The following is a 15,438-nucleotide window of genomic DNA, read 5'->3' on the forward strand; positions in this document are numbered from 1 at the left end:
TAGAAGACACAGCTGCCAGATTTCTGTAGTTTGCATATGGCTTCTGGCAACAGGACCACTGTTTTCCTTTCCTATCTTGGATTGAAGAGGCAGGTTTATTTCTGCTTGTTCAACCAGATGCGTGTCACATAAAGACATGTTTCTTGCCAATCATTTCTCAGCTCAGATGTTTAATTAGCTCTCATTAGTGGATTAGTTTTTTGTAAATAATAAATGAGTGACTTGAGACGTTGTAACAATTTACCAACACAAAGTAATGCCTCCCAAAGGTAAAATAATAAAAAGCGAAAACTCAAACTATCCACATACTGCACATTGTTTGAATGCTCAAAGAAAATGTCATATTTTAAATTTAGAGGGTTGCATGATTTCTTTTTTATTTCTTAACTAGTCTGTCCATGTGTTTGTGACTGATTTTACACTCTCCTAAGTAGGAAAATTAAACATCAAAAAGGAAACACTTTGCATTATTATCAATACATCAGACTTTGCATCTTAGAATTTTTTTTATATTATGAATCATTGATTAGGGATTGGCAGGTCAAAAGTTGTCCAATATAGGATAATTTAAATACCAAATTTATATTTCAGCATTTTTCTCTGTTTTTGGCATTGTGTGGTTCTTCTCAATAGTTAGCACTGTGAGCACTATGCTTTTAAATGTAGAAAAACTCATTACCCTATCTTTCATTCAGATCATTTTGAACCTTAATAATAAACCATCCCACTAAAAACAAATCATTGGCATTGCTACTGGTGTTTCATGCTATTGCCAGAAGAAAGCAAGTGTTTTATTTCAGCTGAAAATTGGAGCAGGAGGAATGAATTTGTGATGTATTTCTTGATTTCTTGATGTATTTTTCTGGTAATTTGGGAATCCCTGCAGGGCAGACTTTATTACTAAGTGAGATACAAATATTTTGCCAAGATGTATTACATCAAGTCTGGACAAAAAAAATAAGCCAGGTTGCAAAGTGGAAATAAAAAGCAGACAACATGACACCTCCTGCTTCTTTAGAGGCATTTACCATTGTTGATGCAGCAATATCAAAATTTTTTACCGACTGTACTTACAAAGAAAAGTCTAAGCATTTTCTGTGTTAAATTTTGAAAGTAAGTATCATTAAAAGAACCAAACTTACTTTGATTGTCTGCTTGAACTACAGTAAATCCCCAGCATATTGGAAATGCATGCCTAATGTACACTGCATGGCTCATAAATAATCATACTGTACTCTCTCTGGATACCCATTTCAGATTTAACACAGAAAACATTTCTGACAGCTTAGTGAAAAGCTGGATTTATGCATAATCATTGTCCTGGTTTTAAGATATGATGAATGACCAAATATGAATAGAAGACATCATTACATTTTCCTTGGCAATATGGTTTCTGGTTTTGTCCTTTTAGCAAGAGTGTAACTTGGAATTTGTGTTTGCTTATGTTGCCTAAAATTCTAGAAATGCTACAAAGGTGAGGGGCAAATGTTATTTCCTTATTAACGTAAGGATGGGCCAGAACTAAATTCATAGTCCTTGCCAGAAGGTCTCCATATTACTTCACAGGAGATTCCCGATTGATTTCAGTGCACCTGGCCCACTTCTATGAGTCCAGCTAGACACAATTCTGTGGGTTAGATCCTCTAGCCAGGCCTCAGCGGATCTCTTCAGGTCATTTATCATCTACAAACTTCAAGCCTCAAATGTGTGAACCTTCAGTTTCCGAAATAGACAGTAATCACTCTGGGACAGATGTGGACTGTAGAGTGAGTGAGTCAGTGGCTTGAAGCTGCATTCTCGAGTTAGGGATTCAGTAACTGGGCACTTGTGTGTAGACACTTTATAATGAAGTGGTAGTATACCTTTGGCCATCATACATTTCTGTGAGTGTTTGGCAGCTTTCCTCAATGTTTTCTTCCAATTGCGCCTTGTAATATACATTTTATTCTGAAAAATGTCAGTCATTATAATTCTGATTTATCAAAGAAAAAGTTTGTCACAAATGCATGTAGAACATAAAAAAAAACAACCAGAAGAAAAATAGATAAAAATTAGAAGTGATGGACCCAGGGCTTTAACAAACAATAGCTACCTGAATTTATGAAATAGAAAAATTATAATCAGTGGGTGCAAGGATGACTTAGTCCCCTGGGAGATGGAGAATGTATTTTTATGAATTGTGACACAGAAATGGGACAGATTTATGTTGCAGTGCTATTGTTATTGCACAATGATTATTAGCTCCAGGTGCCACACACTGAGTCTTCAGGATGCAACATGAATTATAAGTATTGACTTCAATTTAGGTTTACTTACTGCATTGTTTTTACCCTTTTTCTCTTTAGGTTACTGCACTGTACATTTTTAACGTTTACTCCAAAATGGCTATTTAAAGAAGATGATTTCAGTGCTTTATTATTACTTTTTTTCTTACTAATTATTGGATTCTACAGTATACTTCATTGTAACAAACATATACAGTACATCTGAAAAATAGCAGATTGTTTCTGCACCAGAGTACATCATACACTATAGCATACTCCTTACATACTGTACCTTTGGTATGATTTTCTAACCAGCTGCAGTAGTTAATTTTGCTGCCTTGCAAATTTTGCCTATGTCAATATAATCGGGCTGGTGAGCCTAGCTGACAAGTTGTCGTGGAAACAATGAAAGAGCAGTTCATCAGGTTCAACTGCTAGGCCACTTTTTATTAGGCAAGCTATCTGCTTCAAATCTGACTAACCTGTTCCCTTTGCCACTGCTCTGGACATGGCAATAGCTTTACTGTAGCGCTTTGTCTGTTTCATTTTGCAGTAATTAGATTGACTAGACTACCAAGGACTTCATTACTGTAGAATTCTTGGCCAGGACAAATGCCATTGTTGTTATAACGCCTATGCTTTTCATTGGACACAATTTATGTGAACAGCCACATCACTAATAATTTAACTGCTTTCATATAAATAAACAATTACATTCTCAATTTCAGTTTAGAAAACAAACCCAAATGAATATAATTACACAAATACAGTTACTCAAATAAATCCAGTTAACAAACCCAAATGAACAGTAGTTGTAGCAATCAGAAAATAATTTATTGGTCTGGTGTAATTTTAAATTAATTAAGAAATATACGTGCCTTGATGTTACAATCCTTCTTAGTTTTTGAGTAAATCAAATATCACATAATACAGATAAAAATGGGCTCTTCATTTTAATAATGAAATTTTACATAGACGTTTCTTTGTCTCTGTATACATTTTATTTTTGTTTTGGCCTAAGAAATCACTTTCTAAGGCCTCAAATGAGAATGGCGAGCATACAGCCCAGCAATGACAGTTAACAACCCAGTGACAGTGCCTCAGTATCACATTTCAGCTACTGGAAGCAGGTATATCCATGAACAGCATCTATATTCATCTCACACCCCAGCTTTTTCCCTCTGATCAATCTTGTATATGAATGTCAGGTAGCCTTACACCGTTTTTCTCCAAAAATGCTCAAATCTGCAACATTACTAATTGTCTCATTAGAAGAGGAGAGAGTTTCTGTATTGATTTTTATTTTATCTCATTTAGGAATTAGTAGCATATACTGACATTGTAATTGAATTTTTATGTCTCAGTTTCAGTTTGGAGGCTTCGTGTGCTTTGAATGACAAGTCTCTCGTGTAGATAGAACCCTAGAAGTTGTAACCACATTCAGCCTAATAAACAGGAACAGTGGAGAATTTAAAGGAGAGACTTTCACAGCCTGAAGCCAAATAAAATTCAGAAAATATCGTTCATAAATCATTAAAATAAAACAATGTGCATTTAATTTTAACTTAACCAATTCTTAACTGAATAACAAACAGACAAAATGTGTGATCTTCACAATGTAGTATAAACAAATACTCATGTATACTAATTTGAGCTTCTGAGACATGTTTAACTGTAAATTGCATATTTAATACACATATATTTCATTAAGATTTCAATATGTTATATTACAAACTGCAGTGGTGGGTTGACCCATTTTTAGACAACCTGTAAATATTGCAGCTGCTTCTCACCTCATCCCTGGGCCTGACTCAGACCACATAATGAGTCTCCTTGTCAGGATTTTATGACTAATGCTCTTATTGACCTCACCTTCACATTAACTGGAATTCTGTCTGAGGATTGGTTCAAATGTGTTTGAGGACACAAAAGTGCTCTTTAAAAGTTTGCTCACGTATTAAGCTACAGCCTGTCATCAGCATCACCTCATGGGAAGATGATTGTCCTCCATAACCTCAAGCAGTGAATTTGTACACATACATATCAGTATCTTACCCTGATTTGACTCGAAGGAAAGAGAACATACTACCTGAAAAACACCACTCAAAAATATAGAGATATGTTATTTAAAATCTCTCATATAAATGTTATACAGTATCATTTTTGTTTTGTTTTTTGATTAGAAAAGTTGCCAGAAAAATACACATACATTTTGCACATTACTGATCAGTGTAAATGTTCAATATGCAGAATAAATACAATTATCTCTGTAAGATCCCTCAATCAGGTACTGAATTTCAAGCACAGATTCAATCATGAAGACAAAGGGCTTTTCAAAACAACACAGGGATAAAGCTGTTTTAAGGTGCAGATCAGGAGAAGGGTATAAATGTTTTTTTCAGATAATTAGTATCTCTTTTTCCATTGTGAAGTCAGTCATTAAGACATAAGGCACCCAGACACTACTTATCAAGAACAAGTAAAGGTTTATTCCATTCTGAAAAGAGAAGAAAAGAGACGTTTTAGCTATGGAGCCTTCTTCAGGTGTTCAGGCTCCACAGCCGAAATATTGTCTCTTTTCTTCTCTTTTCCGCATGGAATAAACCTTGTTTACTTGTTTGTTTGCAGGCTACGCATGTTGACACAGCTACCTACTTGAACTACAGCACTACCTATATCAGTCTGTTATAGGACAGGCAAGGAGGAAAATGGTTTGGAGTGCTACAGTGAGAACACTAGCTACTTTAAGAGGGTTACAATGGCTGAGATGACAGAGAATCACCTTGGGTCAACAATATCTTGGTCACTTAACAAATGGGATTTGTAAAATAATGGGGGAACTGTAAGAAATCTCACCTCCCACATGGGGTTTGCAGCTAAACATTTTAATTAATATTGCAAACATGTGGCAAAAGGTTTTGTGGTCAGGCAAGACAAAATTGGAACTATTTATTCTAAATGCAAAACATTAGGACGCTAACTCAGCACTCAGTCAATACCATCCCTACTGTCAAGCATGCTTGTGGCAGCATTGCATTATAGTTCTGCTTTTCATCGACAGGGACAAGGAAGCTTGTCAAGACTGATGAAAAAAATAGATGGAGCAAAGTATTGGCAAATCTTAAATGAAAACCTGCATCAGGCCTGAAACTGGGATGAATATTCACCTTTCAGCAGGGCAGTGACCCAGAGTGCAAGGCCAGATCTATACTGGAACGACTTAAGTGTCCTCATTTGAATCTTATTGAGAATCTGTAGAAAAACAGAAAACTGGTGTTCAGTAGTGACCTCCAGGCAAATTGAGAGAGCTTGAGCAAATTTGCCAGGAAGTAGGGGCAAAATTGCACCAAGCCAGTGTGCAAGTAAAGGCTTACCTAAAAAGACCTGCACTGTAATCGTTGACAAATACTGAGTTTGCAGATCTGAATATTTACAGTATGCAATCCACATATGTCATTTTTTCTGTAGTTTGTGGTGATATTTAGTGTAATGTATTTTACCAATTAGTTGTCTTCTGTTTGAGCATTCAGGTTTTGAATAAACTATTAAGTTTAAAACTATATATGTTTCATTGTATAATTATACTAATGATTCTGCACAGAAAGGGACTGGATACATAAGTGCAAGGCACTTTAAACATTTTTAGACATATATTACACATTTAGTACTTTCATTCCAATATCAATTACAATAGCATTGAAATAGCGTTATGATGTCAAAATATGTAAATAATTACAGGGCAACAGAATAAAAGTGCTATGTAAAGAACTTTTGTAAGTTAGTGTAACAGCAGATCTATAAGTGCTTTGAACACATGCATCTGCGTTAGACAGCTTGATTAAAGACTTAAAACGCAATTTATGGTCTAATGCCAAGATGGTAATCAAACTCCCCAAACCAAGCAGCAAGTAAGAAGACTTATTATAAAGTCATGATTTATTTTTTCACCAGTACAATTAGGTGAGAACAGCCTCCTCTTTTACAATCGGTGAACTGTGTGATGTTCGGTATTATTAGATTCTTTCATTAATCTCATAGCGACTTCTGTCCAAGGTAGCAGCACCCTGGGTTTTGTGAGATGGAAATCAGTAGTTTATCCTATTTCCACAATGCCTGAGCCTACCTCCACAGTCTTAAAAATCTCTTGCCAAAGTAACAAGTGCTGTCTTTTCATTTTTGCAAGTCATGCAAGGGCTTCATTTTCTTTCTCATACAAAATTAATGATCTTAGATTATATTACTGGAAATGTCAATTTTAATTAATTTCCCTCTTTCATTTTTGTTACACCTGCTGATTAAGTAGCAAGTTTTCTTTTTTTTAATAATTGCTAGGAAACATGGTTGTGTCTTTTGATTACACATTTGTAGAGCCGGATTTTGAACATAACTTGTAAGTCAAGCATAATTGAATGTTCATTTTTATTCTTTAAAATGAAAATGAAAGTTCAGGAGCAGGTCAAACCCTAATCTCACCCACTTCTACATACCTGTATAAAAAGTTACATTTTTATCTTCCTGGATTGCTGCTTTTATTTCGTACCCCTCTCTACACCCCTTCTTGCAGCAGTTCTCAGGCATATCCACCATTCCAACAAAATAGGTCCTTACTGACAGGTTGTCTTTCTCCTAAGCCAAACAAGTTGCATCAATAAATTTTGCTAATTCAAATCACTCCTCCTACATCTTAATTAGGATTTTTCTGAGCTACTAGACTGATATTAATCCATTTAGATAGAAATATATCCACATTTGTTTTAAGAGCAAGTTCCAAAGCAATTAGCCAATAAGAATTACCTATAAATCTTATCTCATGTTAATGAGGCTGTTTAGATCCGAACTTCATTGACAAACTAGCTGCTTACTTGCACTTTAATTCTGAGTATTTTGAAGTGGTTTACAACTGAGGATTTGACCATTTACACTATTTTAAATGGATTCATTATATTTTTACATGTTTAGCAACGTTTTTGTATTTGTTAGTGGATTATTATTTCAAAATGGCTAATTATTGTCAGTGGGCTGTGCATTTTACAGCAATGTTTTGTAAGTCAATGGGACAATGCTCCTACTACAGAACATAAGGGCTATCCATCCGAATGTCATAAAATAGCCATTGCAAAATGAAGTGGCTGTATAATTTCCACTCAGTATTAAACTGAATTGCCCAGCCTGCCGTTTCAAGGCCCTTATAAAGCAGTGATTGACAGAATTTTGTGTAGAACTGGGACACATACAATTATAAGTCAATAAAGTCATAACTTCCTGACAGTAATTGTTAATGCCAAGAAAGAAAAATACATGGTGGAAAATTAAGGTTCTCTTTCACTTTGCCTGATTTTCCTCTTTCTCACATCTCAGGGCACAGACAAGGGGAAGAATTTTAGTAAATAATGAGAGCTGCCAAGGAGGGAAGATTTGTTTATCATAGATGTGATTTGAACTTGACTCCCATAGTGTCAACAGAGTTTGGCCCTTCCCAAGCATTTGTTCTATCTGTACAGATGTATCCCTAACCAGAGAAGGTGACCGTATGTGTGGCAACAAACATACTGTAAATATGATTTGGCAGCTCTGTTGAATCACCTCTTTGAACAATCTCTGTAGTCTTCTTGTATCCTCCTAAACATCTATGAAACTAATCATCTGTATACACCCCCCAGGACTGTATGAGAGCTTGTTAACATTTGGTTTTGTAATTGTGTTTAAATGTTGCCTGACATAATGTAGTCACTGTGTTTTTTTCAATTAGGAAGTGGATTCTTAATGCTGACATGAACAACATTTAGTTGCAGAAAATTTGACCTAATTCAATGTAACTAGCTTGATTACAATAACATCTGCACATACAATTAAAATTAATTGCTAAGTATTTAGCTCATTTAAGGACCATATTTTATTCATCCTGCTCAGTTTCTGTTGATTTACACAGCCACATATTCAGAAGTTTAGAATATGCTCTGGGGACAGAAATGTGTGTAGCCTTATCAGTTGATGTCACAATTTAGCATTTTAACAATTATCTACCCACCTCCAAAAGAAAACTATAAAAGAGCTTAACCTGAATCCATCATGAGCAAAAAGCAATAGCAGAAAAGAATATTCAGTGTATCTTTACTACTGAGTATAGCGAGGGAACCTTCTCCAATTTAAAAAAAATAATTATTATTGACTGTACTAGTGTGATGCAATATAATCTGATTAAAAACCTGATAGAAATAGATTTTATATGCTTGATTATACAAAAACAGATGCTCAGATGTAAAAAAAATGGATTCAGCATTTTATAAGTGACACTCAGTGGGTGGTGCTGACCTATGGAAATTGTTTCAGTCTACTGAAAAGGAACCTTACACAGTTAGAAGAGACTTGAAAGACAATAAATAGACAATGAACAGATGTTTACGTGGGAAAATAGAAATCCACTTGTGCATTGTTTTATGGATAACTCATTTTGCTTTAACAGTGATTCACTGTTTTTTAAGTTTCAGTGTAACTGTACGTTTTGATGATTCATTGTCATTAGGATGCTAGTCTGAAGGCTGGTTATGTCAAGCTGGCAAACTGATATCCACATTAAATCCCTCATTGTTATCCTTTACTGTGTTAAAATAAAGCAATGACATGGTACTGGAAAACTGAAATGAAAGGTTACATCCATTTTTTTAATAAAAGGACTACAATTTCAATTTCAAACATTGTACATATTTCCATCTCCATATACCTAAGTTTTAAAACTAACTTCTCTGTGACCTTGTCAAAAATAAGAATTTTAATTTTGAAGAAGTTACATCCTATGTGAAGTACATGGTCTAAACACAGCTTGTATGTTTGTTACATAAAAGTCATTTTAAATTTATTTATTTTTTAATTTTGGTGTTAATTGTTAGATATCAGAAGGAGCTGTTTGAAATTTTCTGGCAGGTTAAAAAAAAACTTTTTTTCAAGTTTTCACAAGGAGCAGAGCATTAATTTTTATAGCAGTATTTCTCCACATCTGATCAATGTGAACAGCAGGGTCTCACAGGTAGTTCTATGAATATGTATAATGACCTCTACAGGGCACATATTGACACATTCTATAGTGCCTAGAGCAATATCTTTTGAAATTATCACACGAAACAAAGCATTTATACCCACAATAAATATTAATTTGGAGAGAGAAAGTGAATTTGAATATGGCATGCATCCCTGGTTGAAGGAGCAGTGAAGGAGTATATAATAAGAAGTCATCACTGTAAGTGAACCCATGAGGAAAACACCATTGAAGGTTTATTAAATATACTTTTGTTGCATTATTAGTTTAAGGTGTTTCTCAGCTTCATCTCCCTTGGTAATAGAAGGCAAATGAGAGCTTTCAAACTCATATGTGTTTTAAGCAAGTCTGCAGCAAAGACCTCAGAGCCTGGAGAATATTCATACATTATACAATGTTCACAGCGATGTATAATTTTATTATTACAAAATGGTATTGTTGTTGAGACAACCTGAAGGTTAAATCACAAACATACAGTACTCTCCCTGAATTACAGTTTTTGGAGTTAAAAAAAATTGAAAGAATGTGTTCAAGATTTTTATAACATATCTATGTTTTTTAAACCACAGTGACATTTACTCTTACAGTTTAACCAAATCTAGATTACTTAAATTTTAATGTACATGTTATTCCAGTTTTCTGTATGACTAGCACCCATTATGGTACCAAACAAATAAAATGAAGAGTTATTTTTGTTTCTCACAAAAAACTAATTTAATATACTATAACATGTATATTAATATACACTATGTGAATAAAACACAAGTGGTAGATATAACAACATTCATTTTGGATTAATTCCATTCTGAAGGTTTTTGCTCTTGTACAAGAAAGACACTACAGTACATCGGTTAAGAGTAGGTGTCTTACTTTTTAGGTAGTAAAGCATGACTCATATTCTGTTCCTATATTGTGTAGTTTATGAAGAAAGTGTATTCAGCATCAACATTCAGCTTTAACAGCACTTTGATATTTAGTTTTATATGACAGTTCTGGCCTTTCAGAAAAGTCTAAAGAGTTTTGAAGTATCTGCGATACTTGCAGTATTCTGTACCTCTCAACTAGGAAATCTGTTACTTATTGGTTTTAAAATATCATGTGTGGCTTAGAAGTTTATGAGAAGTTCAAAAAATTGACATGCTCTTTTTGCAAGTCTCTTCATAATGGGATGCAAATAAGCAACTCTCCAGAATAATAGCCAATCATTAATGCAGCTCATGTATACCTGCAGGGAGAGGAAAGGCATTTGTCACCTAAGGAAGAATTTGGTATATCATGCATATCAGTTTTTTACACAGACCCCTTAAAATACACCATGGTAATAAGCTAATGATTCACACTGTGTGAATTTACATGCATGAAAGAAGTGAAATACTTCAAGGAGCTATTTATGGTAATAATCACTGTTATGCTTATACCATGTGCACTCTAGTTTAGCAGAACACTGTGGCATAGATACAAGTCAAATTATTGGTTTAATGTGTTGTTTCTTAAATTGTCATATTTATCTCTGGGATCAGCATAAGCATCTTAAAACTGGTAGCTAGCTGTGACCAGATAAACAACACCAGCTATTGCTTAACTTCCAAGCCAGGCCTTATTAACAGAAACAAGTATATGCATATATTTTTGATCCTAACTAGAGAGACTGAAATACTTGTGTATCCCTTTATTAATGATAATTTGCTTTCTGGATACTTACTTTTTCCTACTTTGTTATAATTCACTGCCCCTTTTTGTTTCCTTATTCAGCTAAAATAAATTTTCACCTTTACAAAACGAAAGACAGAATATCTATTCTGTATGTTTCCTCTTCTAGATAAGATGATAAAAAGTACATGTACATCATGAAATTTGTTTGTTGGTCTTCTCTAGTACAGACAGGCTACAGCAAAAGTGCTGGAGTCTCATGCAATTTCTGCAATGAAAATATATTTTTAGTGACGCTGAGGAGAATCTATGGCACTGAGCTAAGACTGGAAGGACATGTTAACTCTTCAAAAAACACTTCAAGGTTGCAATTTCCTGAAATGATACCATAAAAAATGAACTGTGAACCTTTTATGAATGACATAAGGAAAGGCAGAAGATCAGTATAAATAAGGTTAAAGCTTAATTGCTTCTTTAATACCGGAAAAGCTCATGTAGTACTGCACTTACAGTAGAGCACAATACCTCCTCTTTTTTTAGTAGCAAAAGAGCTTCATAAACACAAATACACACATGATATTGAAGTGTACATGAATTCCCACAAGGAGCATATGATTACTCATAAAACCAATATTTATCCAACCACTTTAGTTTCTTCCTCACATGTGGTTCAGGATGGTGGAACAAGACACAAATGTAACCTTTGTCTTCCCAAAACAAAATCAATGTCACTGTTTTATTATTAGAAAGCCACAGTATTGTAAGCTTGACCTGTGTTGTGTGGTGGAATGAAGATACAATGGCTGATAGCAAATCCATGGCCAGAAGTTCCTTTTACCCACAAAAACATAAAATAAAACATGTGGTATGTTTCTGTAAGCTGTATCAGTCTGTTATTGTCTTGGATTTCACTGCTTTTCACTGTATTGCAAGTTTAGGAGAATACTTGTTATTGATTGAAATAATTACCACCTATCTACTACATACAATGCCCTAACAATACTGGGACAGCAAAGTTAAAACTTTTATTTTTGCCATTTGTATTTCATTTTGTATTTTGTAATCATGAGGTTCATAGGAATAGGATAAGTACAATATGGTATAGTACATGTTTTATGTTTGGGTAATTCCACACATTCATTCCATCATCATATTAGAAATAAAACCTACTTTGTGTTCAACACAGTGTTTTCAATTAAGTAATAAGTAAGTAGTAAGCCATAATAAGTAATGGGACACATTCACTTTGAGAATTGTAGTATTAATACTGTGGGTTGGTCTTACCAAACTAGAATCATCTGATATGCTTTGCCAAGCCTTTACTGCAGCAACTTTGAGTTGTTGCCTGTTTTGGGATGTTGTGATTACAGCTTTTTTCTTCAGTATGTACAGTAAAATGCAATTCTATTGGATTTAAATCTGACTTGGGCATTCTAAATTTTTTCCATTTTTTTCTATCTCTTGATAAAGTCCTTGGTTGGTTATATGTTTTGGGTCATGGTCATGTTGAGCCACGCAGCAAGTAAGGAAGAAATTTCTTCTCTGTGAGCAGAGAAAATAAATTGTGAGCCTTATGGAAACCTTCTGCTCCTGCCATCATTAGTTACCTCATCCATAAATACTGCATGAGCAAGCCAGTTCCAGAGATGGCAATGCATGCCCAGGCCATGACATGAACTCCGCTACACTTCAAAGATGAGGTGGTGTTCTTTGGAGAGTCTGCACATCCTTTATTTTGCTATACTTTAACTTTTCCATCACTTTAGTAACTGTTTGTCTTGGTCTCATCTATTAATAAAACTTATTTCCATAACTTTCCTGGCTCATCTTTGTACTTTCAAATTTCAGTCTGGCTTTTCACTTCTTCGTATAGATGAGAGGCTGTTGTAATTCTTCTGCCTCAGTATATGTATTGTGTTAATTTCATCCCTTGTACTCTGGAGGTTACTGATGGTTTCACTGAGTTGTTTTGGGGTTTTCCCTGACAAATTTGATATTGTTTGCGTCATCAAATGCAGATGTGTTTCTTGGCTAATTTGGTCTTTGTTGATTGGTAAATTATACCTGTAGTTGCTTTCTACTTCAGTATATTCAAACTGTTTTAGCATGCCCATGACCTGTCCTGTGATTCTGATATTTTTGTTTCAGCTTCAGAATTACCCACTTTGCTTTCACAAGAAATTCTTAGTGAAATTTCTTTGTTGGTTATCTAGCTGTCATACGTTTGTTGATTTACACTAAAGAAATTCAACTTTATCAATTATTGTTTACTTGACCCTGGAAGGTAGGACTGAATTGAGCGTATTAAAAATAAAATACTCATTAGATTTTGCACATATCAGTCACGTTTTTCTTTCATTGTGAGGGGACTGTATAGAACAAAATATAGCTAAGTGTAATGCCTTGTTATTATATTTGTATTTATTTTTTCTGTATCATTGTGCATAATAGTTTGAAATCTAATTTTCCCATTTTTGTTCTGAAATGTGTTCTTTGTTCTGATGTTTCACCTTTTCTTTCATGCTGCCTGATCTGAGATTATTGTACTGTGTGTAAAAAAATGAACCGTTGCTATCAGTGAGATTGAGCAATTGAAAAATAGCTGAGTGCATACTTTTCTCTTTAAAAATTAATTAACACATCCCTATAAAACATCACTTAACATTGTGAAGGAATAGTACATTCATATAATACATCACTTAACAGAGTGAGTGCCCATCTGTAGTGATCTTAGATGCTGATTTGCATGAGTCTGTTGATCATTTGCAAATTCCACATAATGAGCCTTCTGTATTACTTATAATAAAACTTAGTCTTTCTGGCTATCTTCAAAATCCATCAGCATCTGCAGGTGAAGAGCTGTTGAAATTATCCACTTGTCCATGCAATTAAGCCTTGCATACTCAGTTGTAATTCCTCCAGCTCTTTTCTGTAGGTGTCATTATGTTTTCATTTATAATAATAAATATCCTTCCAGGCCTGATCTTTGCCAAGTTTTCTCCACTGACTTCAAAGGAATACACAATAAAGGCTTTGCAGCTGTCTCAGTGCCTTTAACGTTTGTAATTCCCAGTAGAGTGTGTTTTAATGTGCGTGTTTCATGTGGTGTTTTGCTTTAAATATGAGACGATGTCTTCTTGTAAATACCTTTTCTCCTATGGGACAATTTAAATGAGGTGTTTTTCTAGGGAGATAATTATAAAGCAATGCACTGTAATTTTCATAACAAAGAGTTTTATGTTTAATTTGTAATCTAATGCACATTCCTGTGTTAAATAAAAATGTGGCATATATTGTATTGTGCTAAAAAAAGATACATTCAAGGTCATAGCTGCCTTGCAACCACATTTTGTTCCAGTCCTTTCTTATTTAATTGAACCATGCAACTGAAAATTCACAACTGTTGACACTGTCTTTTCCTTGACAGATGCAAGTGCAACCTTCATGCCAACAGCTGCGTCTTTGACAAAGAGAAACTGTCTTGTGAGTGTGAGCACAACACCACAGGCCCAGACTGTGGGAGATGTAAGAAAAATTACCAGGGCCGAGCCTGGAGTGTTGGATCCTACCTGCCAATCCCAAAAGGCACTGCAAATATCTGTGAGTAGCTTTTTACAGCAATCGCACCTGAAGAGCAGGTTGCTATACCTTTAAAATTCTCCACCAATGTTCATTTAATGACAACAGGGATGGTGTAGTCCTTTGGGTTTTTAGTGTCAATGCTGGCCTTTTTTCCATTTGTTAAATAAGCTAAATAAATAAATCTGTTATAATATTTAGCTTGTATGTACACTATGGGTGTTTTTTTCTATTTGTTTTACTCCATTTTTCAAAGGTTGGCAACATACTTCCAGGGAATCATACTAATCCTAGTGAAAAACGGAACCACATCTGTTTAATCCCGAGATGCAGGCAGGGGTGCACATTGCCGTTATAAATCTGGTGCTGATAGTAAGTCCTGCTAAGAGAGTTGTTTCGTGCAGCCCTGTACTATCCAGATGGTAAAAAACAGACACTTTAGCCCCTGAACACAAAATTTACTCTGAAGTAAGCCACCGCTATTAAATAAATGCCATATGTTTCTATACCAGGTATTATAGGGTAATTTGCAGTTCTACTACAAGAAACGGGAACTTTATATAATACTTAAATCCCCCAAAGATTATATAATCATCACAAACTGAGACCTTTGTCATGGACGAATGAGGTCTTAAAAAGTAATTTGCTTGTTTTTTTGTGAAATGAGATTGAAATTGCAGGCTTTTTCCATTTCATTACCAAATATCCTCTTTTTTGAACTAGCTGTTGGGGAAGAAGGCTTGTTTTTCCTCCCAGCTGTTGAGTATTATGAGTCTCTGTGAAATGCACTTGGATGAAGGCTAGGGTTTGGATTGACAGCACATTATTAAAAACAAAACATTTATAAGCATCTGCACACAAGTGATGAATCATAATCTAACTGTAAACTATGTCATAATGCTTTGTGTAAAA

General features: G+C 34.7%; 1 protein-coding gene across 1 annotated transcript in view; it reads left to right on the top strand.

The window, feature by feature from the left end:
* ntng1a (netrin g1a) overlaps positions 1 to 15,438 on the top strand; it is a 114,406-nt gene that overhangs the window by 63,081 nt on the left and 35,887 nt on the right. Inside the window, exon 4 of the mRNA XM_088927688.1 lies at positions 14,375 to 14,547. Within this exon, the coding sequence (XP_088783814.1) occupies positions 14,375 to 14,547 (173 nt within the window). The remainder of the gene's footprint in view (positions 1 to 14,374; positions 14,548 to 15,438) is intronic.

The sequence above is a fragment of the Atractosteus spatula genome, chromosome 11, assembly GCF_055471065.1.
Source record: "Atractosteus spatula isolate fAtrSpa1 chromosome 11, fAtrSpa1.hap1, whole genome shotgun sequence".
In the NCBI taxonomy this organism is placed as follows: Eukaryota; Metazoa; Chordata; class Actinopteri; order Semionotiformes; family Lepisosteidae; genus Atractosteus; species Atractosteus spatula.